Here is a 16,915-nt window from a genome sequence, read left to right as displayed (position 1 = left end):
ATCTAGCTTATCTATTTAAAGCAATTACAAAGAAGGTGCTAGACCATGTTGATCTATATCTTCTGGCCTAGCTCCTACAGAGAATTTAGCTTCTCTGTCATAGTCTTTATCACTAGATGCCCCTTCTTAAACCTTTGTCATCAGCTCTCTCACTAGGCCCCTACCTGGTCCCCTGCTTTTGATGTACTTTAAGAATTCTGTGCTATCATGCTAACACCTTGAGCATCATCTTTAGATTATTGTTTTAGACCTGTTATGTTTACAGTTGACCTGCGATGTGCTGTGAGTTCTCCTGTTTCTCTTGTCAGCGTTCAAGCCACAGAACTCTCTCTGAGTAACTTTCCTATTGACCATGTAAGTATTTTTTATTTCTTTTTGAGTTGCAGCACATGTTTTACCTGGGCTTCTAATTTAACGTATTTAAATTTAATGTATTTAACAGCCCCCAGGCTGGTTGTAGGTGTCTTGCTATTTGGACTGTTATTTTTTTTTTTTTGTTGTGGGTTATTTTTGTTTTATTAACTGCCTTTATTTCTACATTGCTCCAACTTACTAGTTCAGATTTCACTTTGACTGTCCTCTTGCAACAGTATTAACGCTACTGTATTGTGGTTGCTGTTATAGAGGAGCTCTCCCATGAACACCTCTTATGCTAGTAGCCATGCACTACTCAAGCTGCTACTTTTGATTTGGTTATTATTTGAGGTCTACCAGTTGTTCCAGGAGGCAGTCATGTATCACTGCAATACTTTACACCTCATCACAACCTGAAATACTTAATCTCATTAGCATGTGGTCTCATGATCTCTCATGATTATGACCTGCCTGAAACACAGTTTCTCTAAGTCTGTCTTCCTGTTTGCTAATGTCATCTTGATCAGGGGCCACTAGCACAGTTCTAGTTCTTTCTTAGAGTAAGATTTGTTTTTCTTAATTAGCTCAGTACAGACTTTCAACCATGGAGACCTACTGCAATGCTTCTTTTCTTCCTGTACGATGTCCATGCTGTTGCACTCTTTCACATGTAATCTTTCACATATGGTGCCACTTTGTCACCTGCATATCATGCTGTGCTGTTCTCAAGTTGGTAGCTTGGCAACAGTGTCCTGATTTTTTTTTTTTTTTTTCTTCCCCCCACCAGGTCTCTGAATGCCTGTTATACCAGGGCTATTGTTGATACCACAGATTCTAACTCCTCCATCCATTTCTCAAGCTTCTAGCACTGACATAAAGCTCTTGCAAATTCTGCCCTAGCTTCATGACACTGGCGTATATCAGTCAGCTGGCATCATGATCAGTCTGATTTGCCTTCCCTACACAATGTGATCTGCCTTTCTGGCTAACAGCTGATGCACCTCTGAAAAGGCTGCATCCCCCTTCACAATCCATATCAGTCTGTGAACTGGGTGTTTTGACTTGGTCAATTTTTTGCCAACTTCTAGTTTAAATCCTGCTCCACAACCTTGCAGCATTTCCACACCAGAAGTCTTGCTTTGTTTTTGTGTAAGATACAACCTGTTCTTTCTCTTTTTTCCTGTCCTAAAATGTTTCTCAGTCTTAACATACTGATATTTTCTGGAGAAGGAACAGCTAGAGCATTAGATGAAGTGAGTTTTGAAAAGTCCTATATCTTGAATGGAGAGATTCCAACTTGATTTCATTCCTGGAATGCCAGGGACAGTGAACTGGTACATGGAAAACTACCAGCAGAGAGAAAAAGAAGCAGCAAGACTGAGGTAGAGTTTCATGTGATTCTTGTTTCCTGAGCTACAGAGAACACACTATGTAGGCATATGCAAAGGTTTATGAGCAATTCACATAATATGAGATGTGTGAAGCTACAAAAATGGCATTACAAATCCCTACATAAGCATTTCACAAAGCTGGGTGAACAGAAAACTGGCAACTGCTGTAACTTCTGTTCCAATAGACTCATCTGTATTGCTTTATTAACATTGTTCAGGATAATACATTCCTTCTGCTGCTACCTAAGGAAAAAAGCACGTTGTGGATTACAAAATGTTGTTGCTCCCCATCCTCCAATTTTGTCACCACAGAGGCAGCTTAAAAGGATCCGCGTTCTGACTGAACTAAGCCTTCTTGCCTTCAAAATTCCACAAACCATTTTGAATTGCGCTCTTTGGTATGAAAGAGATATGAACTAGCAGTGAAAACTACTGAGCCAGGAAAAGAAGAAATCCAGGATGAAAATATGTAAATATAATTTTATATTAATGACTCAACATGACTGAAGTGATCAGAGTCTATATATACATATACTGTTTCAAAGCAAAGCGGTGGTGAGGTGCATGTAGTCATTAAATGTTTCCACCATGGTTTTCTCTTAACAGCAGTTGAAGAATCGACAATATTTTGTTCAGTTCTAAAACACATTTCAAAACCTTATAACAAACTTCACATGAAAAATCTTGGCAATATCCTTTGGATTCATGTACTAAAGGTAATGAGGAAGCCTTAAACAGAAGCCCATTATAATGAAATTTATTTAAATTCTTGAGCACACTATATTCATAACTTTTTAGCACTTCCCAATGAGGTGTTTACTGTATATTTCTATAAATTACACATTCATTGCATAAAACTGCATTCATTTCTCTATCAGCATACTATATAAATTATCACAAAAACAGATGAACCAACAAAAGATTCTTGAATACATGTAACATTGGTGGGCAGATAATATCAGTAATAGCTTATCTTCATGGTAAGCAGCTCTAAATGAATCCCTCTTGAATTCATTTAATTAAGAAGCTGAAAAGAAAGAAAACATGATTAAATACTGAAAAATGCATATAAAACATAGCATCACAATTATTTGAATAAACAAAGAGTTCAAAACATTCATTTGAAGTCATTCGACATTTATCTAATAATCTCTTAAGTTTTTATATCCCATTTAGTAATTACTAAACAAGCATGAAAGTCATCAAATAAAACTTGAGTGACTGAAACTTAAATTTGCCTATTTAAAAAAATTAAAAAGTAAAATGCACTTCAAACATCTGTTCTCTTTAATCAAGTTCTGCATCTGCTCCTACTACTTAAAGTGAGAACTACCTCTCCCAGGATGTTTCAGATTTATTTAGAACATTTTTCTTTTACTGTTGAAGTGGCCCCAGAGTGGGGAGGGTATAGAGGACTTGGCAAGGCTCTGTAGGGTTTCACTCTTCAACTCTTAATATTTGAGTAAATGAAGAAGTTTGAGATGACACTGTTGTTTCTTTACCCTGGAATGAAACTTTGTGGTTTTTAAAAAGTAGGTATATATTGTGTGTCATATCTTTCTAAGTACTTTACCAAAGAACAGTGATGTCATAAATTGGGAAATGGGAACACAAAGAGAAAGACTTGTGCATGACTACAGAGTGAGTTAACTGTACAAACATAAAGGCAACGAACTACCGAATGGAGGGGTTTCTTCACTGCCTCTAGCTTTGAATGGAAGATCTTTCATCTCCTTATCGATATGCAGCACAGTCTAGCATACACATTGTAGTAATTTCATCAGTTTTCCATTCATGGCATAATTAATTAACCTTTACAAAACATAAATACAAGTGCCATAAGCTTAAAAGACTGTATCAGTATAAAGATGTTCCCTGCTGCAAAAGGGTGACAAGCTCATTAGGCAAGACATACAAACCAAGGCAAAACAGACAGCATTGGCTGGGTGCTCCAGGGTGAAGTGATTATTGAAAGGGAACAGCTAGCAAGAGCAACAGCATGAAGAGGTGAATTGCAGGGTGCTGAGTGGAGAAGAAAGAGAATGCTGAGCACATGAGACTAAAAAGATAACCCAGGTCTAGGATAGATATGTAAGGCCATGTATAGGAATGGAACTGAGAGGAGAAGAGGAATACTGGTAGTGAAAAAGTTTGGGGGAAAGAGTGGGAAGGTCTGAAGATTACAATAATCAGGCAGGTAGCACTGATAGGTTCAGGAGGGGTAAAAGACTGAATCATATAACTGTCAGGAAATACAAATATGGCAGTGTCATTTTTGATAAATATGATACTACCATAGCTATTGTTCCTTACTTTCTGTCTACAAACAAACTGCATTTTTAGCAGCTAAGAGACATGATCTAGAATATGGATAAGGTAAACACTGCAAGTTATATGGAAGCTATAAAACAAGCTTAAGAGGCTAGATACACAAAGAAGGAAAAAGCCTAAGGTGGAAAACCACAAAAAGCCAAAAGACCATAAAAAATCATAAACTAGAGAGTAGCCAAAAAGAAGGGGCAGCATTTATGAAAAATCTAGAATAGCAAATTGGACAACATCTGTTGGGGTAGATCTACAAAAAGAAAAAAACCCCCATGTTCCCTTATGCAAAGCAGAATAGGAAAGGCTGGCCAAACTGTGCCCTTCCAGACATTAACTAGCTGGAAATGGGTAGTATAGGTAGGTAAACTAAGACTTACAGGAAAGCCATAAAAGCAAAAAGAGGAATTCTTAATGGTGGTAACCACAGAAAGAAGGTTCTACTCATAGAGGAGCATGCAAACTGTTTGCCACAGGATGAAGCACATGCTGCTTAAGAGATCTGCTATGGGGTCAGCCACCTGGAATTCAGATATCCCATTCTTTAAAGCACTAGAAACCAGCAATGAATGTGGTCACTTTACATAGAGAGGAATGTGGAGGTCTGTGGATATTCATGAATTCAGTGTGCTGTTGGATGGTTTAGATGATCAGAGAACTGAGTTCTTTTGCCTTCCATTTCAATGGGCAGTTTCGTTGCTGAAGAATGCAGTCTCTAGCCACATTAAGAGAAGTAGCATAGAAAATGCTAAATTTAAGATACTTTGTTTTGACAACTGTGCATTACTGTTTTCTTGTCTTAATATAATCCTGATTTCTGCTGTTTTGAATAAAGTAGCCTATTTTGCTGAGCACTACAGACCTGAATGTGAATCTTGGTAAATCAGATTTACCAGTTCATAAACTTTTCATGAATCAATTTAATTATGCATGAAATCAACATGAAACACCTGAACAATTGTTAGTAGTGCTCACATTTATTAATAAATTTAATTTTGTATGTCTGCAAATACTATTTATTCTACATACTAATATTTTACCAGTATATTTCCAAGAAATAACTATTCCATTTTATTCACTTGCATTTAATTTAAATTGCTCAATATTATACAGGATTTCTTTACTGAAACTAATTTAATTACAGTGAGGGTAAACATTTGTTACATGGTGTATATAGTGAACAAGAGGAATTTTCAGGCTCTGGGGTATCTTGCAATTTGTTCTTGTTGCATTGACTGCTTTTCTCTAAGCAATGAATGAATACTTCAGGTCTGACTTAACATTTATGTTCTTTTGATGAAAATAAGGCATCTTTTATTTATCATGCTTTCTTGCAGTTTAGTTAATTTTCTCTGCTAGTCAATACAGAATATGTATTTTCTGTTCCACCAATACATAGTTTGGAAGGATGATTATTTTTTATGGTTTAACTATAAACTCTTCATGTTACTCTTTTCAATAATAGCTAGATACACTGGCTATAAAGGATAATCTGATAATGAAACACTTAACTGCAGCTACCAAAACATTCCTTAAAAAGCTACTTAATGAAAGCTATTAATGAAAACTTATATGAAAACTTTGAATTTTCAGGTGTTCATATCATTTAAATTCAGATTAAAACAACAGCAAATGATAAAACGTAGACTTGGAAGGACAATTGGAAGTCTCAACAGTAATGAAAGTGTGCTAAAAGTTTCATCCAGAAAACAAAGCAGAAAAGACAACACAGGGCAGTTCATAAGTTTCAGCCAAAGCTAAAAAAAAAATAATCAAGAAACCTTTTTTAACATCAGTAAACAGTGGATAACACTTCTGTGTCCTCCTGAAGAAACCAGTATTACAAGTATTTACATTCCTAACATCCCCAGTAATACAATACTGTGATAGAGTACTGATGTCGTCTGGTTTGTTCTTACCATTCTCCCTCATTCTTTTTAATATTCTGTGTGCTTTTTGGACTGAAACTTCCTGAAGTGAGGTTTCCAGAGAGCCTTCCTAGCTCTTTCCTGACTAGCAAAGCTAACTTAGAGTTCATGCTTTTGCATTATAGTTAAGAATAGTTTCTGTCATTCTCATGTATATTAGTTGACAGATAAAATTTTGTGTTGATATAACGAAATTTTATTGCTCAATCACTGAGTACCTGATACTTAATATATCACTTATTCACTTTAAATATTGGGGTGAGAAGGCTTCCAAAAAGATTCTCTCAGATATATCAACACTCTTGTCTTATTATTATAAAAGGGAAAATGTTCAACAATATTAGATAAAATTATTGCATTATCTTTCAACAGTTAACGACAGCAATTAAAATGAAAGTTTTAGCAAAATGAAAAATTTCATATAGTTCCCATAAAAAAGGTGGATTAGTACAGGCATGAAAAAGCCTGGCCATGGTAAAAATGGCTCTAGCAGAGAGATCTGTAACATGTTAGCTCATTCATCACGATTGTGCTCACTCAGAAAGTAACTTTCATGATGACCTCCATTTTGCATCACCTCTCCCACTCCAATACTTTATTGTATAAGGGTATTTTACCAGCACATTAATTAAAACATTTTCTTCCCCAACCCTAGCCTACAAAAAGAAAATTATTTGGAAGGAAGACTCAAAAACTTAATTGGAAAATGTGTGAAGTGGATGAAAGAAATGCAAACAAAATGTTACTGTCCTACATACATGCCATCTAAAGAGCACACTTATAGACCTGTACTCTTATCTAGCACTCCTCTGGACACTTTTCTGTTTGTCACAGAAATTAACAATGACAATGGCATTACCAGGGTCAAAGAAATAACAGCATTCCCAGTACTTTTATTTATGCACATTAGAAAAGGAAGTAAATCTCCAGTTTTTGAATCCTGCTTTATGTTTATTCACCTATTTTATCTTCACTATGTGGAGGTCACTGGAAAGAAAGAGGATGTACTGCATGTTGTGTTACTGTTTCACTTTTTATGGACCCATACTGCTTCACCACAGAGGACTTAATTGGTTGTTCAGGGCCAGAGAACAGGAACAATATAGTTTATTTGACTTTTTTTTTTTTTTTTTTTTTTTAAAGTAGGACAGTGAAGTTGACGCTTGAGATTGTATATATAGCATTAAAACAATTTCAGTTTTCTTCAACTGTTGCTTTAGGCTTGCCAACATAAACAGTCTTTCTTTTTTCTGACAGATCATTAGTATGCATTGTTGTTAGTATTGTTAAAGGCAAAACTTTACTAGCCTGAGGACAATTTATCACATGAAGACTGATAGTTTCAAGGTGAAATCTACAACCAGTGAAAGTAAGAAGACAGGCATATTTCACATCTTAAGATATATCTACACTGGGATCAATTGATGGGACATGGAACTCCTTGGAAGATCCTAAGGAATTCAGACAAAAAGATATATTATTGAAGTTAAAATGCAGGATATTAAACTAAAGGGGGAAAGAGAAAATAACAGAATTTATATACTTGGTCCTCCTTGGTGTTTTGCACATTCACTTCATTAAAATTCAGAACTATGCACATCAAAGAGGTTTCTCTTCAGAAACACTATGGCACTGTCATGAAGATGACATGGTTGAGATCACTGAAGTGTCAAAGAATCAACAGTATTTTTAATGCTTAATAAATAAATATTAATAAACAAACAAACAAACAAACAAATAAAGTTTATTTAAAATAATGCAACAGAAAATGGGGTCAGAGCTACCCAAGAGAAACCTGAAAGATTGAACACTGGAAAGGACCAGATAAGTAAATTACACATTTGGGAAACTAGCAAATGAAATTTGATAATAGAAAAGCAAAAGGATCAGTTCTAGTTACAACTTCCAGTAATTCTGCATTGAGTGAGGATTTAAGATTGAATGATTAATTTATTCCCATGAAAACATGAAGAATCTAGGACAGTCCAAGTAAGCCTGTAAAATCTTGCTTAATTCTGCAGGAGCAGTAACAGTATAAAAAAATCAAAGAAAACTGCATAACACTTAGCCATCCATTAGACGTTTTTCATGTACTTATGCATCCACAGGGTTCATTCTTTTACGAATTTACTTGATGGGTGTTACCGACTAGTAAGTTGTGATATTGAATCTACTTAGGTCCTTAAGTCAGAATTTGGTTTATGGATCTAATAATTCCTTCATAGTAAAACATGATGCAGCACTATCTCATTTTAACATTGTAATGAATCATTCTAGTACTATCCTGGATTTCTTCTATTTCTTTCTTCACCATCTTTAACATACTAACAGGTTCACTTCTTTTCCACAGGCATTGCATACTAAATTTCTTGAAATGAAACATTTAATAGAATCCAAAATTTCTCTGTTTCCCCCACTCCCGATTCTTGATGTCCTTTATTCTTAGCTTGGATACTAACAGAGGAGTACAAAATCTACACAGGGCTCCAACTTCTCCAAATAAAAGATGTGTGATATTTCACTAAATACAGGCTCAACTGTGGGAAAAAAAAATTTTGAAAATAAATCCATCCCACCCAAAATTTACAGCAAACAGATTAGCAAGAAAAGAGGAAAATAATGGACCTGAGCAATCAGGTCTGCAATAACATCAATGGTATTCACAGAATCACAGAATCATCAAAGTTGGAAAAGACCTTGAAGATCATCCAGTCCAACCATTGTGTAGGCTTGCCAACTCACAGAGCATACTAATATTCACAAGGTACTGTTCCACTTCAGACGTCCTAGGTATCATACAGCAGTCAAAAAACCCTAGTGCAAACAGTCACAAAAGCCATGCAAGGTCTGGAAATTGGCACAATCATATAAGCATGTTGTTAATAGGTGATAAGAACATTCCTAAGATGAAAGAACTAAAAATGAAACTAGTACAACTGTCAGGTTTTCTTTAGTAACTGTTAAACTGCATGGCAACGAACACAACAACAACAACTGCTCTTTCCTTTTAGTAAACTTGTTATGAGAAATGCAACTGACATAGTGCTGAGGGATATGGTGTAGTTGGGAACTGTCAATGTTAGGTTAATGGTTGGACTGGATGATCTTCAAGGTCTTTTCCAACCTAGATGATTCTGTGATTCTGTGAGCTCAGAGCATGGGGTGACATTTGGCAGTGCTTCACAAGTGATCTTATGAGCTGCAGATCAAGCTCATAATTCCTTCTTCTTTTAAGACTTAAGCACTTAATGGGAAGTAAGAATACCTTACGCTTAGGAAAACTGGATCCTGTCTTTCACCCCAAGTCAGTTGAGCTAGAAGGTAGTCTCCAGAGAGGATGCTGAGAGGCTGTACACATTATCCCAGACGGCAAACTACTAACTCCATGCTGATGAAATTTTGCAATACACTATTGGGCCCTTTACAGATGTCTTTACTTAGCAGAAATGAGTAAAAAGCAGAAGCACACCTTCTGTGCATATTGCAAGGGGAAGAGTTTTCTTGTCTTGAGTATGATGTTATTAAATGCTAAAATAATCTGAGGTGATCTAAACTAAACGTCAATTAATCTGCATAAAGACACCAGAGTCAGGAGACAAAAAAATAGTTCTAAAGTCTTGCAGCAAAAACTAACAGAAAAATTGTATGTATTAGCTGAAATGTTAGATCTAAGTTGGCTTCCCAAGGCTGAATCCTTACTAGTGGAACATAACACAGAATATAAAGCTAGCTGCTGCACTGATCACAAGACCTAGTCATACAAATCAACACTAAGAAGTATCTGAGAAAAATCACAGAAGTATTTCTCATATGATTCTTTAAAAGTGACTGTAAAAACAATAGAACTGTTATCATTAATAGAGACAGTTCTTTTGTTCTCTACTTACTAAAAAATAGCCCTTTCTGAATCTGTTGTACTAATGTTTCTCTTACGTATATATAAATTGACATTTCATCATGCCAGATCTTTCAGCAAAATGTTACTATATCTACATTGCAACACACATACCATCCACTTACTCTTCCATACATGGTAATAGTAATGTAGACTAATATTCTGTGAAGGATTAGTCTACTAGTTTATAGAAACCAATTTCACTGGAAATAAGGAAAATCTCATTTTTTTTAAATGCACTGTGGCCACCTAGAGGGGGGAAAAATGCACTCATGAATATTATCTCTATTGTAAAGCCTAGCATAGCATGTTAAGACTATGTCAACTGTATACATATATATACACACACAAGTATACGTACATATATATGTATATAAATATATACATACGTATATGTACACATATATATGTTTATATACATAGATATACATCTCTACAGGAAAAAAACTTAAAAGGGAGCAAAGATTGAAGCAATGAGAGGAACAGCATAGTTTCAAATAGGATCAAAAGTCAATGGAACAAAATTGCTAATCCTGGAGAATAGAACAACAGGAAAAGGACTCTTCCTCATTAAAAATATTTCGCCAACCTACAAAACAAAAGTTTGGGAGAGAAAAATCAAGAAGTCTCTGTTTTGTTCCAGAAACTTGATGAGTAAGGAAATGTCAGTGTATTGCTTTTATCTCAGTAGCCTGGTCCATCACTACTATAGCACTGAAGATTTCCTTAATTGCACCTTCCCTTTTCCTCTAGCTAGGCTTTTTCATGTACATCTGAAAATGGTACAAGGATCACAAAAAAATGCTATGGGCCATCTGTTCCTGACAGGTTACTAAAAAAAACATGTAACAGATCAGCAAGAAGATGTGAATCATAAGTCTAGACTACCTCTGTAGCTGACCTCCCAGTTGAAAGCATCCACCTACAAAAGGCAAGAACTGTATTTTCTTTACTATTTTTCTACTTTTTCTGCTTGTCAGACAAATTATAACTGTTTAATCAACAGCTGTACATATAATTAAGAAAGACTATAACCCTATCTTTACTCTCTGGTGTGGCTGACAGAAGAAGAGGGTACTTTTAGTGATATTTCATAGCTTTAGCACTGTACACTGGTTTGGTGTTTTTGTGACTTGTCTTATGTACATCTTATAAAGATACACAAATAAATATATAATAAAGGTTTATAAACTCAAGCACATGTTTTCTTTTGCATTTTTCATGGGGCACAGTGTATTCCATGTGCCTGTGCTCAAACCCATTTAACTGGTCTGCATTAACAGTCACATTAAAAACATTAGCTTTTCAGCCATTTTTGGTTTGCTTGAATCAATCACCATTCTTCCTGCTTCTTCTAGCTCCCACAGATTTCAGTGGTAAAAATTAAACATTGTTTACCTAAAAGCTATTCTTAAACTTATACAAAGCTATTAAAATCTATAAAATGATAATTCAATGAGAGATTACCTGTATGGGTAGCCATGGTATTTGGAGCGAAATATCGACAATAGGAAACTGAAGAAAAAGACCACCAGACCCAGGCCTACAAGGCATATTACTGGAAGGAAATAACTTTATTAGCACATAAAAGATTTAAAACTGGAATCTCTACAAAGAATATTATGTATGTCAATCATTTATGGAGAATTTTGATACAGTTAAATACAAAAATGTTACTGCCTTGACTGCTGATGCCCACGATCTTCTGACAGGGTTTCAAACATATATGGAAATAATATTTATGGTTATTGAGATAAAACAATTTGTCAGGCTGAAATGTATTTTCAAGAAAAAAGAGCAGAAATTTGCAACTCAAATGTATGTGACTGATGATAATGGATTTAATAACCCTGTAAATTATACAAATCAAGCAATGTAATTTCAGGTATTCGCTTGTTCTTTTTGGAAAACAAATTACATTTAGAATAATATCCTTTGACTAATGGAATCGTGTTCTCTCTAGTCAATCAACTAAGGCTGAAGTAAAGCAAAGGCAGTTTAGTAACTACTTTAGTAACTTAGTGGCTAAAACATTTCACTGTTGTAAGTTCCAAGGCTGGTAGCCAAATCACTTTTTAATCTTAACTTGATAGCAATATAAATCTTTAGGTTTTGAAGATAAATAACAATGATGCAGACCTTCCAACAGCATCCAGATGCAAGCACTTTGAGCCTTTTCAGGCAAAGAATGAATTAGCAAAGTAAATGCTTAAATTAACAAATAAAATTTGGAACACCAGTTGGCACCCTATGTAATAAAAGCATAAAATCTTTTTGATCATGATAGCTTGCTCAATTGCATCTAAATTAAAAAAAAAAAAAAAGGCAACATGTTACAAGCTGATGCATATAATTAAGACACACCTCATCTACATTAGATGATGTTTTGGTTCTAGTGAGCTACTTTGACTTTAAAAACTTCTGTCCTTATACTATTCCTACTTTAGCCAAATCTTTGCTATTTAATTGCAATATTCATGCTTCAAAAGTGTGTTGGCTTTGAGTGAAGGATGAGCAACCATGAAGCTGGGGAAACTGACAATGATGCATTTTTTCATTAAAACTGACCATGTGGAAACTGACATATGTCAATTGAAATATAAAATTTCTGCAGTTATTTTGAGAAAACTAGTCATGTACAAATCTTATAAACACACTTCATTATGAAGAAATCACCACTCACAAATATGATTTCAAAGCATGGATGAATAAGTTGCGAAGCATGAACAGTACAAGGCAGGTACACAGAGAGCATTCCAATAATGTCCACAAGCAGAAGAGACTCTGAATTTGTACTGCAGCCCCCTGTTATTTTGCTGTTTCCATGTTCACAGAGCAAGATCTCAATCATGATCTAAGATCAAATTCCAATTAAACTCACGTTACTGTCTCTTTTGACATCAGTATTAAAGCTAGATACTGTAAAATATATTCATAATTAAGTTATTTATGTCTTCAGCTCATTGAAGGAGACCCTCAAATCACTATAGATTAGAGATCTCCAGCCAACATTCAACCAACTATTATGAAGAATTATAGAATGCTTTCATAGAAAACAGTTGACCAGCCCTATCTGCAACACTGTGTATTACATAGAAGAAGCTAAAGAACTGATCTAGAAAGAAAGGGGAAGCAGCATAGGAAGTCTGGTATCTTTCAAAGGTCTTCAACGCCTTATATGAGAAAAAGATTAAGTGGCAGGGGATATGAAAAAACATATTATAAAAGGTATGAAAGCTGATGGGCATATTTGTTTCAACCTATGTCACACTCAGTAAAAGTTTGTTCGACATAAGAGTTAGGAAGATTAAATCTGGATAAAAATACTTTTATATTGTGTGTTTATGCAATTCATTGTCAGAAAAATCTTGCAAATATTCTGAATTACAACAACATAAACCTTGTACTTCAGGCTAAGAATCTTTAGACATTACAGGATATGTTCTGCACTACATCTACTGTTGGGCTTTCACCTTCCTCTGGAGGAGAGGATACTGAGAAAGTTTACCAAGTACATGAATTTTCACACTCCTCTGGATGTTGTCATCTTAAGCATCTTAAATGCCTAAATTCATTTTCAAACAATGTTTTGAAACTCTTGTTCTTTACGTCACTTTCAACATAATTCAAGAGCCAAAAAGCATTTATGCAGTACTACGTAGTAGAGATACTGTGTCAAGCTGTACCTTGGCTGAGTATGCTTAAAACATTTTTTTACTGTTACAACTTCATGTGAATGCAGTTTTGACAATAGAATTTTTATACTCTCCTCCACTCCACAAAAGAAAATTGGTTTAAGGTAGAAACCTTCTGAAAACTTAATCAGATATTTATTTGTAATTTTCCATTGTCTTCTAATTGTCTAAACATTGGCTTAGTTGTACTAAAAAACTTACTTCTCCTTTTTCCAACATCCCCTTTGGAGGTAGCAGCTTCATTCAGGAGTACCATCCCCATGGTGATAGCAGCATCTGTATCGCTATTGTCAAGGAAAACAGCAGATGTGTGGATACTTAAAAGGTATATCTATGAACTAAAGCTTTCAAGTTCATAAAATGAAAGTATTTATTATATATAAAACTGCGTATCGCAATCTGTACTGTATAAATACACTCACCTGTGGCAAAAACGTGCAGTAAGATTTTCCTTTCTGCATTCTAGATAAAAAAGGAAAGAAGGTTCGAAAAGCTTTAAAGGAGAAGTTGTCAGGTAGGACACAAATTTTTGAGTTATGAAAATAGCTACTTCCCGATATCTTACAATATTCTGTATATTGTACTAAAGGATTTTAAAAAATGAGAACTGTAAGAACCAGAAATCATTCAGTGTTACTGCACACAATTCATTGGTTATTTGATGCAAACTGAAGCAGCTGGACTGCTTTATCTTCCTCTGCTTTTAGATAAGACATTAGCTCCCTCTTTAGTGTCATATTGCTTAATAGTTTAGCAGAGAAACATCTCAGAGGCAAAGTCCTCAGTCACTTTCAGTGTTTTATATCTCATTATAACTGTTACAAATGTGAACAAGTACATAATGATAAAACAATTGAACTAATTTAGCAAGATCTTAAACCATTCACTTAATTGTTTATTTGAAACTGTATAAACAAAAAGGAATGGTTACTACTGTGCATAACATCTGTTCTGAAGAGCAGGCATGTCTGAATGCCATACTGAAGGAGGAGTGCATCATGGGAGCTGAATCTCACAATTTCAGGAAATATGAACTTCATAAGAGCTAACCACCACTTGAATACGGTTGGATCTTTAAGCATTACTTATCCCAGGGCTAGATAGTAGGATGACCACAAACTTTAAGAATGATAAGATGTTTCTATTTACACACACAGAGAATTAATGGGAGATAATTCAAACATGCTACATCCATAAACAGTATCTGCATCCTGTAACATTATACTTGCATTAATCCTATCAATGTTCATATTAACATTTTTCATATTAGAAATGTTCAAAATTAAACAAAAATGCCCAAAGACATCTGAAATTTCAGTTATACAATTTCAATTAAGCTGATTTAGAAATATCAATGCTAACATCATCACACTTCATCAGAGATTAGCAGCCTGATTCAGGTCTGAGAATTCTAAGTTTCATATACATAGAATGAGAAAAGTCAAATGAAAAGTAACAGGATTAAAAAAAGCAAACACTAATGGTGAAGGAGGCAGATGCCAATAGGCAATGTCAAGGAAATAGAAGTTTTAACACCACCTCTTCAATACAGACATCTACCTACAGTCCTAAATTAGACACTAATTAGAAACATAACAATTAGCCCAAATTAGTGCCTCACACATGAACAAGGTATAAGGCATAGGGTTACTCTTATGAGTAAACGGTTATATTCAAATTTTCCAGCAGCTTATTACTGGACTTGACAAAATAGTAAAAAAAAAAAAAATTGAAAAATATTGTGAAAAAAGCCAACACTAGAATCCATGAGACTATGCAAATTGGAAGGGAAACCAAAAATTACTTTCTAAAAGTTTTCCTGTTAACGTTCAGATTCATGAGCACAAGAGACTGGCAATGTCCTGTGCTATTGCTATGCTTCAAGCAGGAAACAGAATTGGAAAGAATGTAATGAGAATCATTCAGTTCTCTGCTTTCAAAAGCTACAAAAGCATAAAAATGGATTAACTGAAGAAGCTGCAACAAGAAGGGCTGAGAAAAAAAATTCCTCATGTATTCCTACCCTATTAAGAAAAGCCCCTAATGTAGCATTATCTAGTAACTTTAATTTACCAATCCCTCACTTGTATTTATAGTAGTGTTTTTGTTCTTAGTTTAACTGAGCCATGGGAAAAAAATAGCCCCAAGATGTAAGAATAACTCACCAGACCCTCTTAGGGAAGTGCTACTTTGCAAATGGTCTGGACTGCTTTGTAAATGGAATTTATTCACTTGATTATCTCATGCAATATTGCACATAATGTCGTCCTTTGCTATTTCCCTTACCTGGCTGCCTCTGAGAAACAAACCAACCAACCAACCACCCAACCACCCACACACTAAAAAGCCATTTGGCAGACAATTTTTCTGTAACTTAGTTCCTATTTTTCTTACCAGACCATGAGTTTCACTTTTCTTACCATCAGGAATAACAGTCTCACAAAAGTAACTGTTTGCTCTGCAGCTGAGAGTTTTAGATCTGTAACCAGCTGAACTGTGCTGGGTTTTTTTCCTCTCTTTTGGAGTCTCACATCATTACCCCTAAAGTTTCCCTTACATTGCCACTGTTTTTGCCTCAGTTGTTGCTTTCTAACTTTAGTCATCATTATTGAGCTTTCAGACTCACTGGTTGCCTTTTAGCTTCAATGATATCAGCTTCATAACTTCACACTCTAACACCGAGCATGTCACTTGCCTCAGGCTCTGGGATGTTGAAGTAAAAATTTAATCTTACTGAATTGTGATCTCAGTGCAATAATTAGCTTTTTACCACAGAATATATAGGTTATTATTTTTTGCTCCTGTTTCTAACATTGTATGTTATGTCTTTACTTATTTTGTTATTCTACAAAACAAAGCAACAGTCCTAGCTCTGAAAACAGTCTTTTACAGTATCATATTTGTCTAGCAGCGCAGAATGTAAAATTTTAGCACATGGTTACTTGGACAGTTTTCCATTTGCAAAAAATGAAATGGCATCAAAAGATGTACTTACTTTCTAATTCCTCTTTATCTCCCTCCCTATGCGTTACGAAAATATTCTGAAAGCATGAGGAGAATGTGGCACTCAGATAAACCGTGGCTAGCAAACTTTTTAAATTCAGATGCTCATGTTTTCTGATAAATGTATCCCTCTGTAGCAATTCTTTTTTCTGTGTAAATCCAGTTATATGTCTTCTCAAATTTGGAATGATTTCACTTTTATATATTAAACTTCTGCTGCTCCTTTTCTCAGCTGGTAAATGCTTTTCATAGAAATTGACAACATATATTATTTAGTTAGTGCTTTTAAAAAGGTTCTTAATGTTTTGATACAAGAAGAAGAACAGT

General features: G+C 34.9%; 1 protein-coding gene across 1 annotated transcript in view; it reads right to left on the bottom strand.

Moving 5' to 3' along the window:
* Positions 1–2,486: 2,486 nt before the first annotated feature.
* TUSC3 (tumor suppressor candidate 3) overlaps positions 2,487–16,915 on the bottom strand; it is a 142,948-nt gene continuing 128,519 nt past the window's right edge. The window contains exons 8-10 of the mRNA XM_074822641.1: positions 13,787–13,861; positions 11,358–11,448; positions 2,487–2,772 (exon numbers count right to left, since the gene is read on the bottom strand). Of these exons, the coding sequence (XP_074678742.1) occupies positions 2,757–2,772; positions 11,358–11,448; positions 13,787–13,861 (182 nt within the window). The 3' untranslated portion in view covers positions 2,487–2,756. The remainder of the gene's footprint in view (positions 2,773–11,357; positions 11,449–13,786; positions 13,862–16,915) is intronic.

The sequence above is a fragment of the Strix aluco genome, chromosome 4 (assembly GCF_031877795.1).
Source record: "Strix aluco isolate bStrAlu1 chromosome 4, bStrAlu1.hap1, whole genome shotgun sequence".
Classification (NCBI taxonomy): Eukaryota; Metazoa; Chordata; class Aves; order Strigiformes; family Strigidae; genus Strix; species Strix aluco.
The sequence above is the reverse complement of the archived record's forward strand: the minus strand, read 5'-3'. Positions and strand labels throughout refer to the sequence as shown.